This window comes from Bos mutus, chromosome 29 (genome assembly GCF_027580195.1).
Source record: "Bos mutus isolate GX-2022 chromosome 29, NWIPB_WYAK_1.1, whole genome shotgun sequence".
Lineage (NCBI taxonomy): Eukaryota > Metazoa > Chordata > Mammalia > Artiodactyla > Bovidae > Bos > Bos mutus.
The window spans coordinates 26,817,589-26,836,334 of NC_091645.1; the positions used below are offsets into that span (position 1 = coordinate 26,817,589).

Here is an 18,746-nt window from a genome sequence, read left to right on the forward strand (position 1 = left end):
CAGTGAACTTTTCAGTATGGCTGTTATGTTTGATGAATAAATAAGAAAAACAGGTATTTTCAATATTATCACGTTAATGTAAATTATCTAAAAAGTCAAAATACTCATATTTAAAGAAGAACTTAATACAATACTTTGATCACCTGATGCAAAGTGACGACTCATTAGAAAAGAGTTGACTCATTAGAAAAGACCCTGATGCTGGGAAAGATTGGAAGCGGGAGGAGAGGGGATGACAGATGACAATGGTTGGATGGCATCACCAACTCAAAGGACATGAGTTTGAGCAAGCTCCAGGAGATGGTGAAGGACAGGGAAATCTTGGGTGTTACAGTCAATGGGGTTGCAAAGAGTCAGAAACAACTGAGCGACTGAACAACAACAAACCAGAATTATGATCCTTTTATCTATTAGATAATATTTCCATACAAAATATCATCATAATCTTAATGGAAATGTGTACTTGTATGTGGAATATAATATTTTCTATCCGGTTTTAATAATGAAATATCAATTACCAATCAAGAATTCATTTTTTTCTATTTTTATTGAAGTGTTTTTGATATGCATTATATGAGCTACGAGATTCACAATTCTTAGAGGTTATATTCCATTTATAGTTATTATAAAATCTTGGCTATATGTCCCGTGTTGTACATTCTATTGTTATAACTTAGTTTATACATAATATTTTGTATGTCTTCATCACCTATCCCTATACTGCCTGTCTCCACTTCCCTCTCCCCACAGGTGACCATAAATTTGTTCTCTTAATCAGTGAATCTTTCTCTTCTGTTCTATTCACTAATTTGTTACAGTTTTCAGATTCCACATATAAGTGATACCATATGTGTCTTTTTCTGCCTGATTTATTCCACTTACCACAATACCTTCCAAGTCCATTGATGTTGCTGTAAATGGGGAGTTTTCATTCTTTTGATGGATGAGTAATATTCCATTTTATCTATTTACCACATCTTTTCCCTTCATCTGTTGATGGAGATTTAGGATGCTCCCATATCTCGGCAATTGTAAATAATGCTATGCTGAATATTGGGGTACAAATATCTTTTTGAATTAGTGTTTTCATATTTTTCAGATATATACCCAGGAGTGGAATTACTGGGACATATGGTATTTCTATTTCTAGCTTTTTGAAATACCTCCACACTGAAAAATTTCCACTTGCAAGCTCATTCAGAAACAATTCTCTGGAAGTTCCATCTTTTTCTTCACAGTTGTTTCTTTCCTTCCATTTTTTCACAAGATGAACAGGGGATTCAAAAACTGGTCTCTGCATTTTTAGCTATTTGATTCTGAGCAAGTCATAGAACTATTTCCTTAGCAAAAAATCAGATAAGGAGACTTATCTTTTAAGACCATTTATAAAATTCTAGAACATATTACTTCCTAGAGATTTAATTTTTCCTCTAATAAAGGGAAGGAGTCAAGTTTACGAACTAAAAGAATAAATATCAACAGGACAATGTTTCTGTCAAATATTTTTGTTTTGTGTTGAAAAGCGGGAAACACATCTTTCTTTGCAAAAGGGAGGTGCTCTTACATAATTAGACAATGAATCTTGACCTTACATTTGATAATGAATTCTATAGTCAAAAATATCACTGTTTAACTTTTAATCAATATCAGAATCCACTGATATGCAAGTTGATAACAATTTCAATCATATTTTATGACAGCGTATCAATTGACCAATACAATAAAAAGAGGCATATGTTATTAGTGTGGATTGAGAAAGGCCGACAGAATAATTTAGCTTATTCATTTTCAAGTACCCTCAAGAATAAAGAACTATGGTTCAATAAAGTGTTCAATTTCTTTACCTGTATGGCACTTAAGATACAGAATAGGAGCTATTACTAAAAGAATCCAGAAAAATTTGGGGAATTTTTACATCTTTACCGTGTCCACATTTTTGTCAGTATGTCTCAGTTTTAATGGAACCATAAGTAACGACAGCACTGATACAGGAAAGGGCTCTATGTAATGAAATCAAGAAAGAAAAAAATTGCTCAGACTGCAGACTACTCTATGGCATACCTTGGATGAACAGACACACAAGGAAAATAATAGTGTTATCATCAGATGGGAAAGGTTATTGGTCCCTACCCTGCAACTGCTATGGGATCACTTAGGGCTGAAGATGATTCTCCAGTTAAATAGGCCCACAGGTTACATTAAGGGGCAAGAGAAGAAAAGACATCAGACACTAGAGATTAAATCCTGCCAAGAGGACATTAGAAAGACAAATGAAGAGTGTGACAAAAGAATAAGAGGAAGAGGATACAGTGGAGCAAGAAAAAGACTTAAAAAAATAAAGAAAAGGTGGCATAACTGGTTTCATTCATTTTGTGATTCTCTTCAAGGTTTTCTTCACAGCAATTTTGACATCCTTGTTCCTGAGGCTATAAATGAGAGGGTTCAGCATGGGTACCACATTAGTGTAAAGCACTGAGAAAAATTTTCCCTGCTCTACAAAACTAGAAGACGGTGGCCTGACATGAGTGAGCAGCCCAAATCCATAGAATAGACCAACTGTTGTAATATGGGACCCACAGGTGCTCAAGGCTTTAGACCAACCTTTAGATGATGGTATATGAAGAATATTGAAAAGAATCAAAGCATAAGAAGTTAAGATAATGAGGCTAGATACTATGACAACTGTCCCCACAACAGCAGAAACCAGGATCTCATTGGCATAAGTGCTGCTGCAGGAGAGCTGGAGGAGTGGGAGAATGTCACACATATAATGGCTAATGATGCTGGAACCACAAAAGATCAGCCTCATCATACACCCTGTGTGGACCGTGGCTCCAGCAAACCCCATCACATACGAACCAGACATCAGCAGAGAACACACCTGAGGGGACATGGCCATTGTATACAACAAGGGCTTACAGATGGCCACGTAGCGATCATAGGCCATGGCTGTCAACACATAGCACTCAGAGCCGACAAAAAAGCAGAAGAAAAACAGCTGAGACATACATCCTGTAAAGGAGATGACATTCCTCTTGGAAATAAAGTTCATTAGCATTTTGGGGTTAAAGACAGATGAGTAACAGAGATCAATAAAAGAGAGATTGAACAGAAAAAAGTACATGGGGGTGTGCAGGTGTGAATTTAGACAAATTAGAATCATCAAGCATAAATTTCCCAACCCAGTGACCAGGTAGTTCAGAAGAAACAGGAAAAACAGGGGTAACTGGAGTTTAGGTTGTTCTGTCAATCCCATAAGGATAAACTCAGTCACAGAGGAAGCATTTTCCATATTCATTTACTACACAGTCGTGATCTGTAGGAACAGGGGCAGAAACTCAGATTCACAATGGACCTTCATGGACTTTCCCTGTTTCCCGAGTGATAGCTGGATCTTTTTATAACCACAGGGTTGTCTAAAGAGACTCATCAAAGCATCCAAAATGCAAGACTTGTAATGACTATTCCCGCAGATTCCTCATTTTCTTTTTTCTGTCCTTAATCCTCTTGTTTGTCTCTGTGCTTAAAAAATACTGGTAGACTCCCAGTGTCTCTGCACATCATTCTTCCTCTCTCCAGGCTCTGTTCAGGATCAGGGCTGAAAAGAACAATAAATAGGTGGTATTCCACAGAACCCTCGATTTATATAGTCTGAGGTTTGAAAGGAATTGAGACATAGGTGATTCAACCCTCACCTTCTTTTTCTGTGATGCCTCACTGCCACTGAACCTTAGGACTCCTTCTACCTTACAGTCCTTAGAAGGTCAAAGTTTCTGACAAGGAAGAAGACAGTATCCATCACTGTGGTCCTCAGTCTTTGACATGCTAAGGGGACAGGCCATAATTTCTATTTGAGAATTTCCCCAGAAGGTCTTCTTCACTTGCAAGGATAATATACACCTTAACAAGCTCCGAAGCAATCAATTAACTCAAGTAGAATGTATTTCATACCCTGTAGTTCTGGGAAAATTGATTAGAAGCACAGAAAATAATTCTCTCCCTTGTGATTTCCTTTCAAGTTAATGAGCTCCCTGACATTAAAAATTAATGAGTTTTTCTTTCCATTCTGTGTCACAGATCTTTTGAGACACAATATACTACTAGTTAAGTATTCTTCTTAATCCCCAAGGCAGAGTAATGTGTGTTCTGATATTTACTTTCTTTCTCATCTCTTGGAGTCTATGTCCACTTCCAAAAACAAAAGGACATCTGGGGCATAATCACTTTACAATGTATTGTTGGTTTCCCCCATACAACATTGCAAATAATAACAATCATATATTTATCCTCCCTCTTGAGCCTCCCTCTCCCCATCATCCCACCCATCCAGGTTGTCACAGAGTGCCAGGCTGGGCAGTGTTTATATAGTGCTATGTAGCAGCTTCTCATCATCTACCCATTTTACACATGATAGGGAATGCACGTCAATCCTATTCTCTCCATTGGTCCCACCCTCTCTTTCCCCAACTTTGTTCACAAGTTTTTTCTCTATGTCCGTGTTCCATTCCTTCCCTGTAAATAGGTTCATCAGTACTGTTTTTCTAGTTTCCAAAGATATGTTTTAATCCTGGTAGTTCAGCTGGTAAAGAATCTGCCTGCAATGCAGGAGACCCTGGTTTGATTCCAGGGTTGGGAAGTTCCCCTGAAGAAGGGATAGGTACTCTAGTATTCTTGCCTGGAGAATCCCCACGGACAGAGGATCCTGGTGGGCTACAGTCTATGGGGACACAAAGAGTCAGACACGACCAAGCAACTAAGCACAGCACACATACGATATTTATTTCTCTTTCTGACTTACTTCACTCTTCTGTATAATTGGCCCTAGGTTCATCTAGCTCACTAGAACTGACTCTTATGTGTTCCTTTTTATGGCTGAGTAATATTTCAATGTATATATGTACCTGCTGCTGCTAAGTCGCTTCAGTCGTGTCCAACCCAGTGCGACCCCAGAGACGACAGCCCACCAGGCTCCCCCGTCCCTGGGATTCTCCAGGCAAGAACACTGGAGTGGGTTGCCATTTCCTTCTCCATATATGTACCACAACTTCTTAATCCATTTACCTGCCAATGGACAGCTAGGTCGCTTTTGCATCCTGACTATTGTAAATGGTGCTACAGTAAAACTGGGGTAAATGTGTCTTTTTCAATTATGGTTTTCTCAGGGTATATGCCCAATAATTTGATTGCTGAGTCAGTGGTAAAGAACGTGCCTGCCTGCCAATGCAGGATATGCAGAAGCAGTTTCAATCCCTGGGTCTGGAAGATACCCTGGAGGACATAGCAACCCAACCATTCCAGTATTCTTGCTTGGAGAATTCCTTGGACAGAGGGACCTGGTAGGCTACAGAGAGAGAGAGGTTTCCTAACCCAAAAGGGATCCCCCATTATTAATTCAGACTTGAGCCACAAACTTCTAGAAGCAACACTTACCAAACAAAGCCGCCATCCTCTGCTGTAAGGGGCATCAAAAGAGAAGTCTCATATTAGCCTACAACAATGCTGCAGACCAGAAGGCAAAAGAGGTAGCCCCGTCCCACCCCTCCCTCCAGTCCCCTGTCATCTTAGCTCTGACTCCTTCCGACCCTCCCACCACCAGAAAAATCCTCTCTTATCTACACTCACTCTTTCATCCCTCGTCCAAGACACTCCAACAGTTCCTCCGTAACCACTTCCCCATATCCATGGCTGACCAACAATATTTAGATAACCTTACCTACTCCTGTCAAATATGTCAATGTATTAATTCCAATTCCAACCTTAAACCTACCTCCTTTCCAACCCATCAAATGCGAGGCAGCCTCCCAGCACAAGATTGGCAGATAGACTTACTCATATGCCCCCAGTTCAGAGATTCAGATACCTCCTGGTCCTTGTGGACACTTTTTTCGAGATTGGTAAAAGCATTTCCCACTACAAACAAAAGAGCCCACACTGTGACCCAAATCTTCCTCACAGAAATTACCCCCAGGTTTGGTCTGCCTTCATCCCTACAGTCTGATAAGGGCCTGAAATTTACGTGCAAGGTCACCCAACAACTTGTCCAATTCTTACAGATACCCTGAAAATTTCACATTCCATATCATCCCCAGTCCTCAGAAAATGTAGAAAGGATGAATAGAATAATCAGAAAAAAAAAAACCTCTTACTAAATTAACCCTCAAGGTACATCTAGATTGGACTAAACTTTTGCTGATTCTTCTCCTCAGAGTGTGGGCTTTGCCCGAAAGCCCCTGGGGCTGAGCCCCTTTGAGGTGATGTGCGGAAGGCCCATGCTGCCTCCTGGACTCCCCCTTGAATCTCCTCCCATACCAAGTTTCCTACACTCCCCTCTGCTGGCAGAACTCCACAATGCCCTAGACACTGAGACTGGGGACATCTCGACCTCGGCTCATTTTTACTACAAGCTGTCCCAAAAACTCAATGAAGATATGGAGCAAGTAACAGAGTTCTTCATTTCAGTCCAAAGACAAATTAACTCATTAGCTTCTGTGGCCTTACAAAATAGATGAGCCTTAGACCTTCTCACCACAGAAAAGGGAGAGACCTGCCTTTTTCTAGAAAAAGACTGCTGCTATTTTGTTAAAGAAATGGACATAGTCCAGGACAAAGTCAAAGAACTTAGAGACAGAATTGAACACCGCAAAAAAGAGTTAGAAAACCTTGACAATCCCCAAAACCTGTTCCAACAGTCCCTCCCTTGGTTACTCCCTTTCTTGGGACCATTGGTACTTATCATTTTATTCGTCTTATTTGGACCCTGTCTCTTCAATCTCTTTCAAAGGTTTCTCCAAGAACAGATTTAGGCCATCTCTCAAGACCAAGTCAAGACTGTTCTTTTGCTTAAAACCCTGATGGCAAAAATAGAAAATCAACACTATGGGCCTTAGACTTCCTTCCTCCCAGACTACAAACCCCTGACCCTCATTTATCAGCAAAAAAAATCCCTGAACATTAATGGTGCCCACATTTCTTTCTCTTTTATATATATTATATATATATATATATATATATACACATATATATTTTCTTAAAGTCTGGAGTGAAGGAAAGTTGCATGGTTCAAGGTAGCCTAGAGTTAAAACTCCAGTCTAGGTCCTCCCCATCATTCTAGGCAAAACAAAGAACTCTCCCACCTGAAAAAAAATAGACATTAGGTTTATTATGCCCAGCTCTAAGCTGGCCCAGCCTCTGTCGATCTCCAGAACTGCTTGTCTCAGCCATTTAAGAGATAACTACTCCCAACAACCTTGGAAAAGAACAGGCCCCCTTAAAACAGTAGCTTTCTACATACATGTCTATATATACTTACTCTTTTCTTAAATAAGAGCAGCTGCTGCTGCTGCTGCTAAGTCGCTTCAGTCGTATCCGACTCTGTTCACTCTGTGCGACCCCATACATGGCAGCCCACCAGCCTCCCACGTCCCTGGGATTCTCCAGCTGCTGGCTAATCTGACCGCTGCCCCTTCTCGCCTCATTAAAGGTGATCTGTTCCTGTAGAGTGCCAGTCTCATTCTTCTTCTGAACCTCGCCTACTCTAGCTCCGTACCTTACACTGGTCGCAAGCGACCATCTCAAGTGTTTGAGCAGGATCCTGTTGGGCATTCCTGGAACAGCCTGTCTTCCTTGGCTCCTCTCTTAGTACCTAGATAGCAGTATTCAATGCAGAATTCCTGAGTTGTTTTGCAGATGTGAATACCCGCTCCATCCCAAATGGAGGATATTAACAACTTGATAATCAAGAGTGCACAACCCCAGGCCTCCTGAAGCCTAAGTTCAGTTCAGTTCAGTTGCTCAGCCATGTCCAACTCTGTGCAGCCCCATGGACTGGAGCCTGCTCGGCCTCCCCGTCCATCACCAACTCCCAAAGTTTACTTAAACCCATGTCCACTGAGTCAGTGATGCCACCCAACCATCTCATCCTCTGTCATCCCCTTCTCCTCCTGCCTTCAATCTTTCCCAGCATCGGGGTCTTTTCCAATGAGTCAATTCTTCACATCAGGTGGCCAAAGTATTCAGCATCAGTCCTTCCAATGAATATTCAGGACTGATTTCCTTTAGGATGGACTGCTTGGATCTCCTTGCTGTCCAAGGGATTCTCAAGAGTCTTCTCTAACACCACAGTTCAAAAGCATCGATTCTTCAGTGCTCAGCTTTCTTTATAGTCCAACTCTCACATGAATACATGACTACAGGAAAAACCATAGCTTTGACTAGATGGACCTTTGTTGGCAAAGTAATGTCTGATTTAAATTAACCTCTGTGACACCACACTGTTCCCTCACCTTCAGCCAAAGAACTGTGCAGGAGCTGATCACGTACCCTGTGACCCCTCTCTGCCATCTGCTTTTTAAGAGTGCATTGCTTAACTCTTTTGGGGAGCTAGGGGCTTCTAAGTTCATGAGTCACCTGTCTCCTTGCATTACCTTACAATAAACCTTTCTCTGCTTCAAACTCCTAACATTTCAGTTGACTTGGCCTCACTGTGCACAAACTTGCATTAACACTCATCCCAATTTTAGGAAGATTACTTAAGCTGCTTTCATGATTGTGTGTGTCCCAGTTATGTCTGACTCTTTGCTACCCCATGGACTATAGTCTGCCAGTCTCCCCTGCCCATGGAATTTTCCAGGCAAGAGTACTGGAGTGGGTTGCCTTTTCCTACTCCAGGGGATCTTCCCAACCCAGGGATCCACCTGCTTCTTTTGCATCTCCTGTATTGACAGGTGGATTCTCTACTACAATGCCACTTAGAAGCCTTCTTTCATGATTATCAGAGGCATTTATAAGAAATAGCTTAAATTAAGTCTCACTTAAGTTCATGAATTGAGCTAGAATTGCTTTACTTAATTACATGGATTAAATAGTTTTGGCTTTTCAGAAAATTCTCAAGTCCAGTCTCCATTTTGCATTTAACAGTGTGAAAGATCATCTGATGACATTACTCTCAGGCTTTTAATGTTTTCATGTCTATCCATTAACTTTAGAATAAAACAAACTTTTTAATATGTAAAATAATTTGTATTACCTGTCTGCATCTAAATGTCCAGTCTCTATTTTCCTCTTCAGTTCAAAATTACCAAGATATTTGTTACTTCTCAAAAAACAAACAAACAAAAACAAAAAACACTATTACAGTTTGGTGTCTTTGAGTTGTGGTTCCAAGTCTTTGAAATGCAGTTCATTTCTATTTCATCTACTAAAATCCCTCTGCGAAAGTCTGACCTGATTCCCACAAAATGATTTAAATTATGTTTCCTTTGTTCTCTAACTTTAGATCATAAAACCCTAATGTTATACAGATTACACTACATTGTGTCTTCTAAGCTCCTTGGGTGCTATGGCTGTGTTTCTGATTTCTGTGTATATTTCATATGTGCTGGGTTCACAGAAGGAACTTAGCAATTGAAGGAAGAATTGCACCCACAAGAACAAATACTATAGATGTTGACATGAATTAGGTATTTCAAAATTTTCACATGGTTAAAGTAAAAATTACAGAGAGGGTAAAACTGAGTAGAATAAGAAACATCACACAAATATGATCATTTCAAATATATAATGAAATATTTTGAAAGTTCACACAAGAAGAAACAAAACTAATAAACATAGATGGTTAACCTATTCACTTTTTAATATAGCACTGTGACATTATGATACTGTTTTCAGTTCAGTTCAGTCACTCAGTCGTGTCCGACTCTGTGACCCCATGAATTGCAGCATGCCAGACCTCCCTGTCCATCACTAACTCCAGGAGTCCATTCAGACTCATGTCCATCGAGTCGGTGATGCCATCCAGCCGTCTCATCCTCTGTCGTCCCTTTCTCCTCCTGCCCCCAATCCCTCCAGGCATCAGAGTCTTGCCCAATGAGTCAACTCATAGCGTGAGGTGGCCAAAGTACTGGAGCTTCAGCTTTAGCATCATTCCTTCCAAAGAACACCCAGGACTGATCTCCTTTAGAATGGACTGGTTGGATTTCCTTGCCATCCAAGGGCCTCAAGAGTCTTCTCCAACAGCACAGTGCAAAAGCATCAATTCTTTGGTGCTCAGCTTGCTTCACAGTCCAACTCTCACATCCATACATGACCACTGGAAAAACCATAGCCTTGACTAGACGGACCTTTGTTGGCAAAGTAATGTCTCTGCTTTTGAATATGCTATTTAGATTGGTCATAGCTTTCCTTCCAAGGAGTAAGTGTCATTTAATTTCATGGCTGCAGTCATCATCTGCAGTGATTTTGGAGCCCAAAAAATAAAGTCTGACACGGTTTCCACTGTTTCCCCATCTATTTCCCATGAAGTGATGCAACCAGATGCCATGATCTTCGTTTTCTGAATACTGAGCTTTAAGCCAACTTTTTCACTCTCCACTTTCACTTTCATCAAGAGGCTTTTTAGTTCCTTTTCACTTTCTACCATAAGGGTTGTGTCATCTGCATATCTGCGGTGATTGATATTTCTCCCAGCAATCTTGATTCCAGCCTATGCTTCTTCCAGCCCAGCGTTTCTCATGATGTACTCTGCATATAAGTTAAATAAGCACGTTGACAATATACAGCCTTGACGTACTCCTTTTCCTACTTGGAACCAGTCTGTTGTTCCATATCCAGTTCTAACTGTGGCTTCCTGACCTGCATATAGGTTTCTCAAGAGGCAGGTCAGGTGGTCTGGTATTCCTATGTCTTTCAGAATTTTCCACAATTGATTGTGATGCACACAATCAAAGGCTTTGGCATAGTCAATAAAGCAGAAATAGATATTTTTCTGGAACTCTCTTGCTTTTTCCATGATCCAGCGGATGTTGGCAATTTGATCTCTGGTTCCTCTGACTTTTCTAAAACCAGCTTGAACATCTGCAAGTTCACGGTTCACATATTGCTGAAGCCTGGCTTGGAGAATTTGGAGCATTACTTTACTAGCATGTGAGATGAGTACAATTTCGTGGTAGTTTGAGCATTCTTCGGCATTGCCTTTCTTTGGGATTGGAATAAGAACTGACCTTTTCCAGTCCTGTGGCCACTACTGAGTTTTCCAATTTGTCATATTGAGTGCAGCACTTTCACAGCATCCTCTTTCAGGATTTGAAATAGCTCAACTGGAATGCCATCACCTCCACTAGCTTTGTTCCTAGTGATGCTTCCTAAGGCCCACTTGACTTCACATTCCAGGATGTCTGGCTCTAGGTGAGTGATCACACCATGGTGATTATCTCAGTTGTGAAGATCTTTTTTGTACAGTTCTTCTGTGTATTCTTGCCACCTCTTCTTAATATCTTCTGCTTCTGTTAGGTCCATACCATTTCTGTCCTTTATCGAGCCTATCTTTGCATGAAATGTTCCCTTGGTATCTCTAATTTTCTTGAAGAGATCTCTAGTCTTTCCCATTCTGTTGTTTTCCTCTATTTCTTTGCATTGATAGCTGAGGAAGGCTGTCTTATCTCTCCTTGCTATTCTTTGGAACTCTGCATTCAAATGCTTATATCTCTTCTTTTCTCCTTTGCTTTTCGCTTCTCTTCTTTTCACAGCTATTCTAGTCAATTAATAAAATAATATTAAATAATTAAACTACATATTAACAAACTACATTTTAATTCTGCTGCTTTTGGTAAGTAATTTTTGTCAATTCACATACAGGTAAACTCTATTGATTCCTTCAACAAGTGTTTTTTGAGTATCATTTCTATATTCTGCATATGACGGGAACTGGACTTATGAGTCAGATAAGACATTGATCCTGCCCCAAACAAGTTTATTGCAATGACACACAAATACACAGGAGTTTAAGAGACCACTGAAGCTAACAAAGGTCCATCAAGTCAAAGCTGTGATTTTTTCTAGCAGTCATGTATGGATGTGAGAGTTGGACTATAAAGAAAGCTGGGCACTAAATAATTGATGTTTTTTAACTGGAGATGCTGGAGAAGACTCTTCTGAGTCCTTTGTACTGCAAGGAGAGCAAACAGTCAATCCTAAAGGAAATCAGTCCTGAATATTCATTGAAAGGACTGATTCTGAAGCTGAAACTCCAATACTTTGGCCATCTGTTGCGAAGAACTGACATTGGAAAAGACCCTGATGCTAGGGAAGATTGAAGGCATGAGGAAAAGGGGATGACAGAGGACGAGATGACTCAATGGACATGAGTTTGAGCATACTCTGGAAGTTGGTACTGGACAGGAAACCTGGCATGCTGCAGTCCATGTGGTCATAGAGAGTCAGACATGACTGAGCGACTGAACTGACTGAACTGAACTGAAGAGGGATATTTATTGCAAAATGAGCAAGATGTCAGGGACAATTTCCAGTGCAGAAAAAAACATTAAATGAGATGTTAAGCAGAGAAATAAGAATTAGTTCTGAAATCAAAACAATTAAGGGATTAAGGGAGCAGAATTAGCAAAAGCACAGAGATATAGATAAAGCAGCTCGATTTATTCACAGGCTGAATATACTGGCTTAAAAATTTTTTCCACCCTCTGTAAAAACAATTTTATAATACAAATCAAGATAAATATGTTCTTATACACTTGACTCTTAAAAAGCACAGGTCCGAACTGCCTATGTCCACTTATATGCAATTTTTTTCTTCCAGCAATCATTTACTAAGTTACTATATGACCCCAGGCTGCTTTATGAGAATGGAGGACTGAGAAGTCACGCCTGTATTTTCAATGGCTTGTGAATCAGTATCCCTTTAACTTCTGCCATTGTGCAAGGGTCAACTATACTTTTATCCAGTGAGTCAAATGTTGAATGCATGTGGGAAAGACTATAGAGCAGGAATGCTGGAAAATTTCCAATGTACAAATGTAACAACATCTATTAGAAGCACAAAACAGAAACCATCAGTCAGTCCATTGCATTTAGGCAAGAAGACATTTTAGTTTCATATGCTGTCTCAGAACTCCTCCACATTTTTCCCACTTCACTCTCAAGATGAATATAACTTGCCCTTGGAACTGACCTTCTGGGTCCAAGACTATCACCTGAGTGGTCACCTCTATGCAGGCAAATGCTTAGATGCTTGAAGCCATCAATGACAGACTCATAGCACTGTGGACCTATCATCCTTATCATTTTTATGGTTTTAAATTTGATGAATCTTTTCATCAATTTCTCCCTCTTCTACTGAACCAATACTATCCAATAGAATTTTTGGAAATAGGTCTGATGATCAATATTTGCCTTCTCCAATACACTAACCATTGGCTACATGTGACTACTGAGTACTTAAAATATGTCAATATAACAGAAAAACAATGAATTTTAAATTTGATGTACTTTAGTTACATTTTGAATGGCTTACAAGAATAGTGGCTACCATATTGAGGTGTTCAGAAGAGCATTAAACAGCAATCCTTATATATTTAATTTGTTCATCATTATAATCCCAGCCCAATATTATTTATAATGTCTTCATAAAACTTTCTATTCAGTTTCCTTATCTACAAGATGAGAATAATTCTAGTATATACAAAACAAATGAGGATAAAGAAGAGTACTTAAAAAGCTATTTGACACAAACCAAGTGATGTGGGCTTCCTGGGTAGCTCAGCTGGTGAAGAATATGCCTGCAATGTAGGAGACCCCAGTTAGATTCCTGGGTCAGGAAGTTCCCCTGGAAAAGGGATAGCTACCCACTCCAGTATTCTTGAGCTTCTCTTGTGGCTCAGATGGTAAAGAATCTGCCTGCCATGTGGGAGATCTGGTTTTGATCCCTGGGTTGGGAAGATCCCATAGAGGAGGGCATGGCAACCCACTCCAGTATTCTTGTATGGAGAATCCCCATGGGCAGAGAAGCCTGGTGGGCTACAGTCCATGGGGCAGCAAAGAGTTAGACAAAACTGAGTGACTAAGGGCAGCACAAGCACAGCACGAGTGCTATATGATTGTTTGCTGTATATAATGCATGAAGTACTATTGTAGACATATTTAAAAACATACAGTTTGCATCTCTGAGTTTTTCTCCTAACACCTACTATGGTGTGTTGCATGTCTCCTGAATTAATAAATTATTGACTGCTTTAAAATATATGTAATATAAAAAACATAATTATTTATGAATAAACCAAACTACAACTTACTAACCTGATAAGGTTGGGAAAATTAGCTAATCTTTCTGTGTCTCAGCTTCTTTATTTTTTAAGTATTCCATATGTATTAGGTTTAATCACATCAATTTGCTACCTGATTCAACCTAATATTCATGACTTCCCTGAATATTAGGGAAAGAATCTGCTCTTATGGTAAAGAATCTGCCTGTGATGCAGGAGACTTGGGTTCAATCCCTGGGTCAGAAAGATCCCCTGGAGAGGGGAATGGCTACCCATTCCAGTGTTCTTGCTTGGAGAATCACTTGGACAGAGGAATCTGTCAGGCTACAGTCCATGGGGTCACAAATAGTTGGAAATGACTTAACAACTAATGCTTCACTTTTCAACCTAATATCATCTTCCACGCTGAGCTATAGTGAGAATTGAATGAGTTAACAAATATAACAAGATTAATATTAGATGTAGTGCATAGTAAGTGCTCAGTAAATCCTGGTTATAAATAATTGACTTATGTACATAAAAATAAAATGTTTGAAAACTATATAAAGTAGCTACAACTAACAAAACCAACACATTACCTACTGTGCTAATGAGGTGTTTACTACTAATAATTAGATACAATTAAATATTCCCCAAACCTCAAATAAACAGAAAAAGATTGAATTCATGGTTTAAAATATTTCAGAAATTATATTCATATAGGAAGTTGTTTCCAAAGACCATCTAGAGAAATGTCTGCAGGCTTTAATTCAGCACTTAAACTAATGACTGTCTACTGGCTCAACACTTAGAGTATTACACACAAGAGAGCTAATGATATTATCAACAAAGAACAGAAAAAGCAAATTTTAATTGCTCCTATACTACAATAGCTCATCTCTGGTGAAAGGAAATCTTAAGGGAGTTTCCAATAGCATCCTACATGTTTTTGATAATATTAATACCTCTTATATATTGAAATCTTAAATAAAAGCATGTCACTTTGACAAGCATCTCTGGTAGCATTATGAGGAAGCTACAATAAGGAGTCATGACCCTTGATTCATAGTATCTCTACAAACAATGCTAATCAAGATCTGAATTTGAACACCCAGTGAAAGGCAGCATAGGAATTTCTATCTTGAACAGTCCCTACCATCATCAAGATTTCCCTAGACAGCACTTGCTCTAAAGCAGACATTCAACCCAACCTAAGGTTTCCAAGTAAAGGGTGAGTATCTGAACTTCACCTGTTCCAGAATTTTTTAATCTCAGAAAAATCAAGATTGCCAGGAGAAATATCAATAACCTCAGATATCCAGATGACACCACCCTTATGGCAGAAAGTGAAGAGGCCCTAAAAAGCCTCTTGATGAAAGTGAAAGAGGAGAGTGGAAAAGCTGGCTTAAAGCTCAACATTCAGAAAACTAAGATCATGGCATCTGGCCCCATCACTTCCTGGGAAATAGATGGGGAAACAGTGGAAACAAGTCAGGCTTTATTTGGGGGGGCTCCAAAATCACTGCAGATGGTGAATGCAGCCATGAAATTAAAAAATGCTTACTCCTTGGAAGGAAAGCTATGACCAACCTAGATAGCATATTCAAAAGCAGAGACATTACTTGGCCAACAAAGGTCCATCTAGTCAAGGCTATGGTTTTTCCAGTGGTCATGTATGGATGTGAGAGTTGGACTGTGAAGCAAGCTGAGTGCCAAAGAATTGATGCTTTTGAACTGTGGTGTTGGAGAAGACTCTTGAGAGTCCCTTGGACTGCAAGGAGATCCAACCAGTCCATTCTGAAGGAGATCAGTCCTGGGTGCTCATTGAAAGGACTGATGTTAAAGCTGAAACTCCAGTACTTTGGCCACCTGATGCGAAGAGTTGACTCATTGGAAAAGATCCTGATGCTGGGAGGGATTGGGGGCAGGAGGAGAAGGGGACGACAGAGGATGAGATGGCTGGATGGCATCACCGACTCAATGGACATGAGTTTGAGTGATCTCCGGGAGTTGGTGATGGACAGGGAGGCCTGGCGTGCTGTGATTCATAGGGTCACAAAGAATCGGACACGACTGAGCAACTGAACTGAACTGACTGAACCACTTCACACACAATTACAGAGACTTCCTAAAAATGATTGCTATCTAAAAATGGTTACTCACTTCTCAATGTAAAACCTCTGAATGCAGAAAACTATCTTTTTCATAATTCAGCCCTTATTATATTCAGACCCATATAATGGTAAGACAGTCTTGCTATTGAAACACGTATTTTATGGACTGCAGCTCTGTCCTTTGAGGTAACAAACAATAAATCTAATTCCAATTCATGTTATTAGTTGTGTAGGTACTTGGAGTAAAGTATTTTGATCCAAATATTGTTGTCTTGGATAATTATAATCTAAAATTCACCATTGTAAATTATAGCTCCCAGAACTAAGCACAATTCACCAGATGTATTTTTTTTCTTGTGTGATTATCACTACCTTAATTTCGAGTGCTATGTTCTTTTTAATGAAATCATTGGCAGTGATGTGTTTTCTCTTCATCCAGATGTTTTGAACACAGATTCGTTAGGCCAGCGCTTTCCAATTTTGAATGTTTTTGCAGACCTCACTTATTCCTACTTATATCCTTCCAGATTCAGCTTTCTTTTGGAAGCCTTCATTGACCCCTACCCTGGGTTAGCACCATAGTCACCATGTTCTGGAGGATCTGTTCAATCATTTATCACATTGTCTAGTCTGGCCCCTCTACTCTCTCTAGACTGTAAAATTCTGAAGTGTAGGGATTCTATCTTATTCATCTCTCTATCCTAAGTGTCCACAGCAAACTGTACTTACAGACTGTTAAATTCTTTATAATATCAAAGGCTATCAGATCCACAGGCTAATAGTATCTTCTTAGAATCATTATCATCATAAAAGTGTCTGTTAGTCTCTATGTTAATATCATCTACAAATTTCATAATGATTTCTTTTATGGTACCATAAGACATATTTGCATAATATTTTTTCAGTACAAGTCTAAGTGTACAGTACCATGGAATAATTCTCAAAATAATATCTTAAAGTGCAAGTTCCACTTTTTTAAAAAAAGTAAATTTGTATTTAAAAAGGTGAACAGTTTTACCTGCTGTTATCACTAAATTCTACAAAAGTAACTTTTATAAAAATCACAATTTTGCAGTGTCTTGCTAGCTAAAGATTAAGAGGACCTTACTCTGAAATGATGATCTTCATAATCGTAACTGAAATTTCTGTCTATGGATGAAAAGTGTCAATAACAAGAGGGTGGCAGAAAATAAATGTTGGTATTATGATTATAAATTTTTCTAGCTTTAAGCTCTTTGCATCTAGGACAGGTTTTATGCATGTTTTGACTTTGAAATAGTATTTCCAGAAGACATCAGTATTAGCACAAGTCCTTAATTACCACTTCTGTTTCTTATGGCTATGTCAATTTCTTTTTTTTATCTGTACTCTTAGGAAATCATTATCCACATTTACATTGAAAAACCAGTCATGGCTAACAAATCACTTAAGGCTCTGAATTTATTAATGGCATCTTCATCTATATAATGGGGATAATACACTCATAAGATTTCTGGGACACCATTTTTAAAAAGCCTTTCACAACACATAGTATGCACTGAATAAATAGTAATCAGTTTTGATACACCGATAACCTCTGATGATACTTCTTGGGTCTCTTTCTTTTGAAGTCATCACACTGTGCTGTGCATGGAATCATCAGCCTTCTTCCCCCATATCCCAAAGATACAAAGATGCAAATATTCTTTCTGCTTTGGTCTCTTGTGCCTATGGGGGAGTGTTTTGGTTTGAAGGTGAATTTGAAGGTGAGTACAAAGACACCAAGACCACACCCATACTGTTGTTATAGCCTAAGGATCATGAAAGATTGACATTCTGAAGCTCTGGTTTCCCAGAACCTAAGCCCAGGACCATAAGAGGTCATACAAAGTATTTAGCACATGGTGAATATTCCATAAGAGATTTTAGGGTGGATGAGTTTAGGCTTTAATATTTCACACTTCTGAATTCTCATTATTTTTGAAAAGGTGACCATAGTGAAGGTATTCACTGCAAAGGATCAGTTATTGATACACTACTGTCAGTACTTTATATTAATTTTCCCACTTACATTAGTAAATGGTTGCTCTGATATGACAAAGAGATAGAAATAGAAGGGCAGATATGAGTAGCTAAAAGAAGAGATGGAAAGTGAGACAGAAAGGCCTTATTTTGTATGCTTGATCATGTACTTTTTATATGCCTAACTGTGGGAACATATCTAACCACTATATTAGTTATCCAGCATGTAAAATAGGCATACTAGTATTTGCTCTGTAGAAGAGTTGAGAGGAATGAAAACAAATCATGGAAAGTTCTTATAATAAAGTTAACAGAAAATTTCTTTGGCTGTCTAGGGACTGGTCAATACCGAGACCCACAGGGAGAGTGCTTTGGTTTGATAACATAGAACAAACAAAGGAGCATTCTATCTTATATTTATTAATATTTACATGTCCTATGTTACTGAGATGCACTTTGACCACTAATGTAGATCAGGAACAGACAGAGAACTGGAGCTATCTGCTTGAAAAGTCTTGGTTTTATATTACACATTATTGTGTTATAAGACAATAAATATCCACTTCAATTCTTCAGTTCTTCAATAAATTCCCAGAGGAAA

At 39.1% G+C, this 18,746-nt stretch overlaps 1 protein-coding gene across 1 annotated transcript; it reads right to left on the minus strand.

Moving 5' to 3' along the window:
• Positions 1–2,365: 2,365 nt before the first annotated feature.
• Positions 2,366–3,322, minus strand: LOC102278100 (olfactory receptor 8C8). The gene has a single exon (XM_005906824.2). It carries the CDS (start codon positions 3,296–3,298, stop codon positions 2,366–2,368), a length of 933 nt encoding a protein of 310 aa, XP_005906886.2. The 5' UTR covers positions 3,299–3,322.
• Between the last annotated feature and the right edge of the window lie 15,424 nt (positions 3,323–18,746).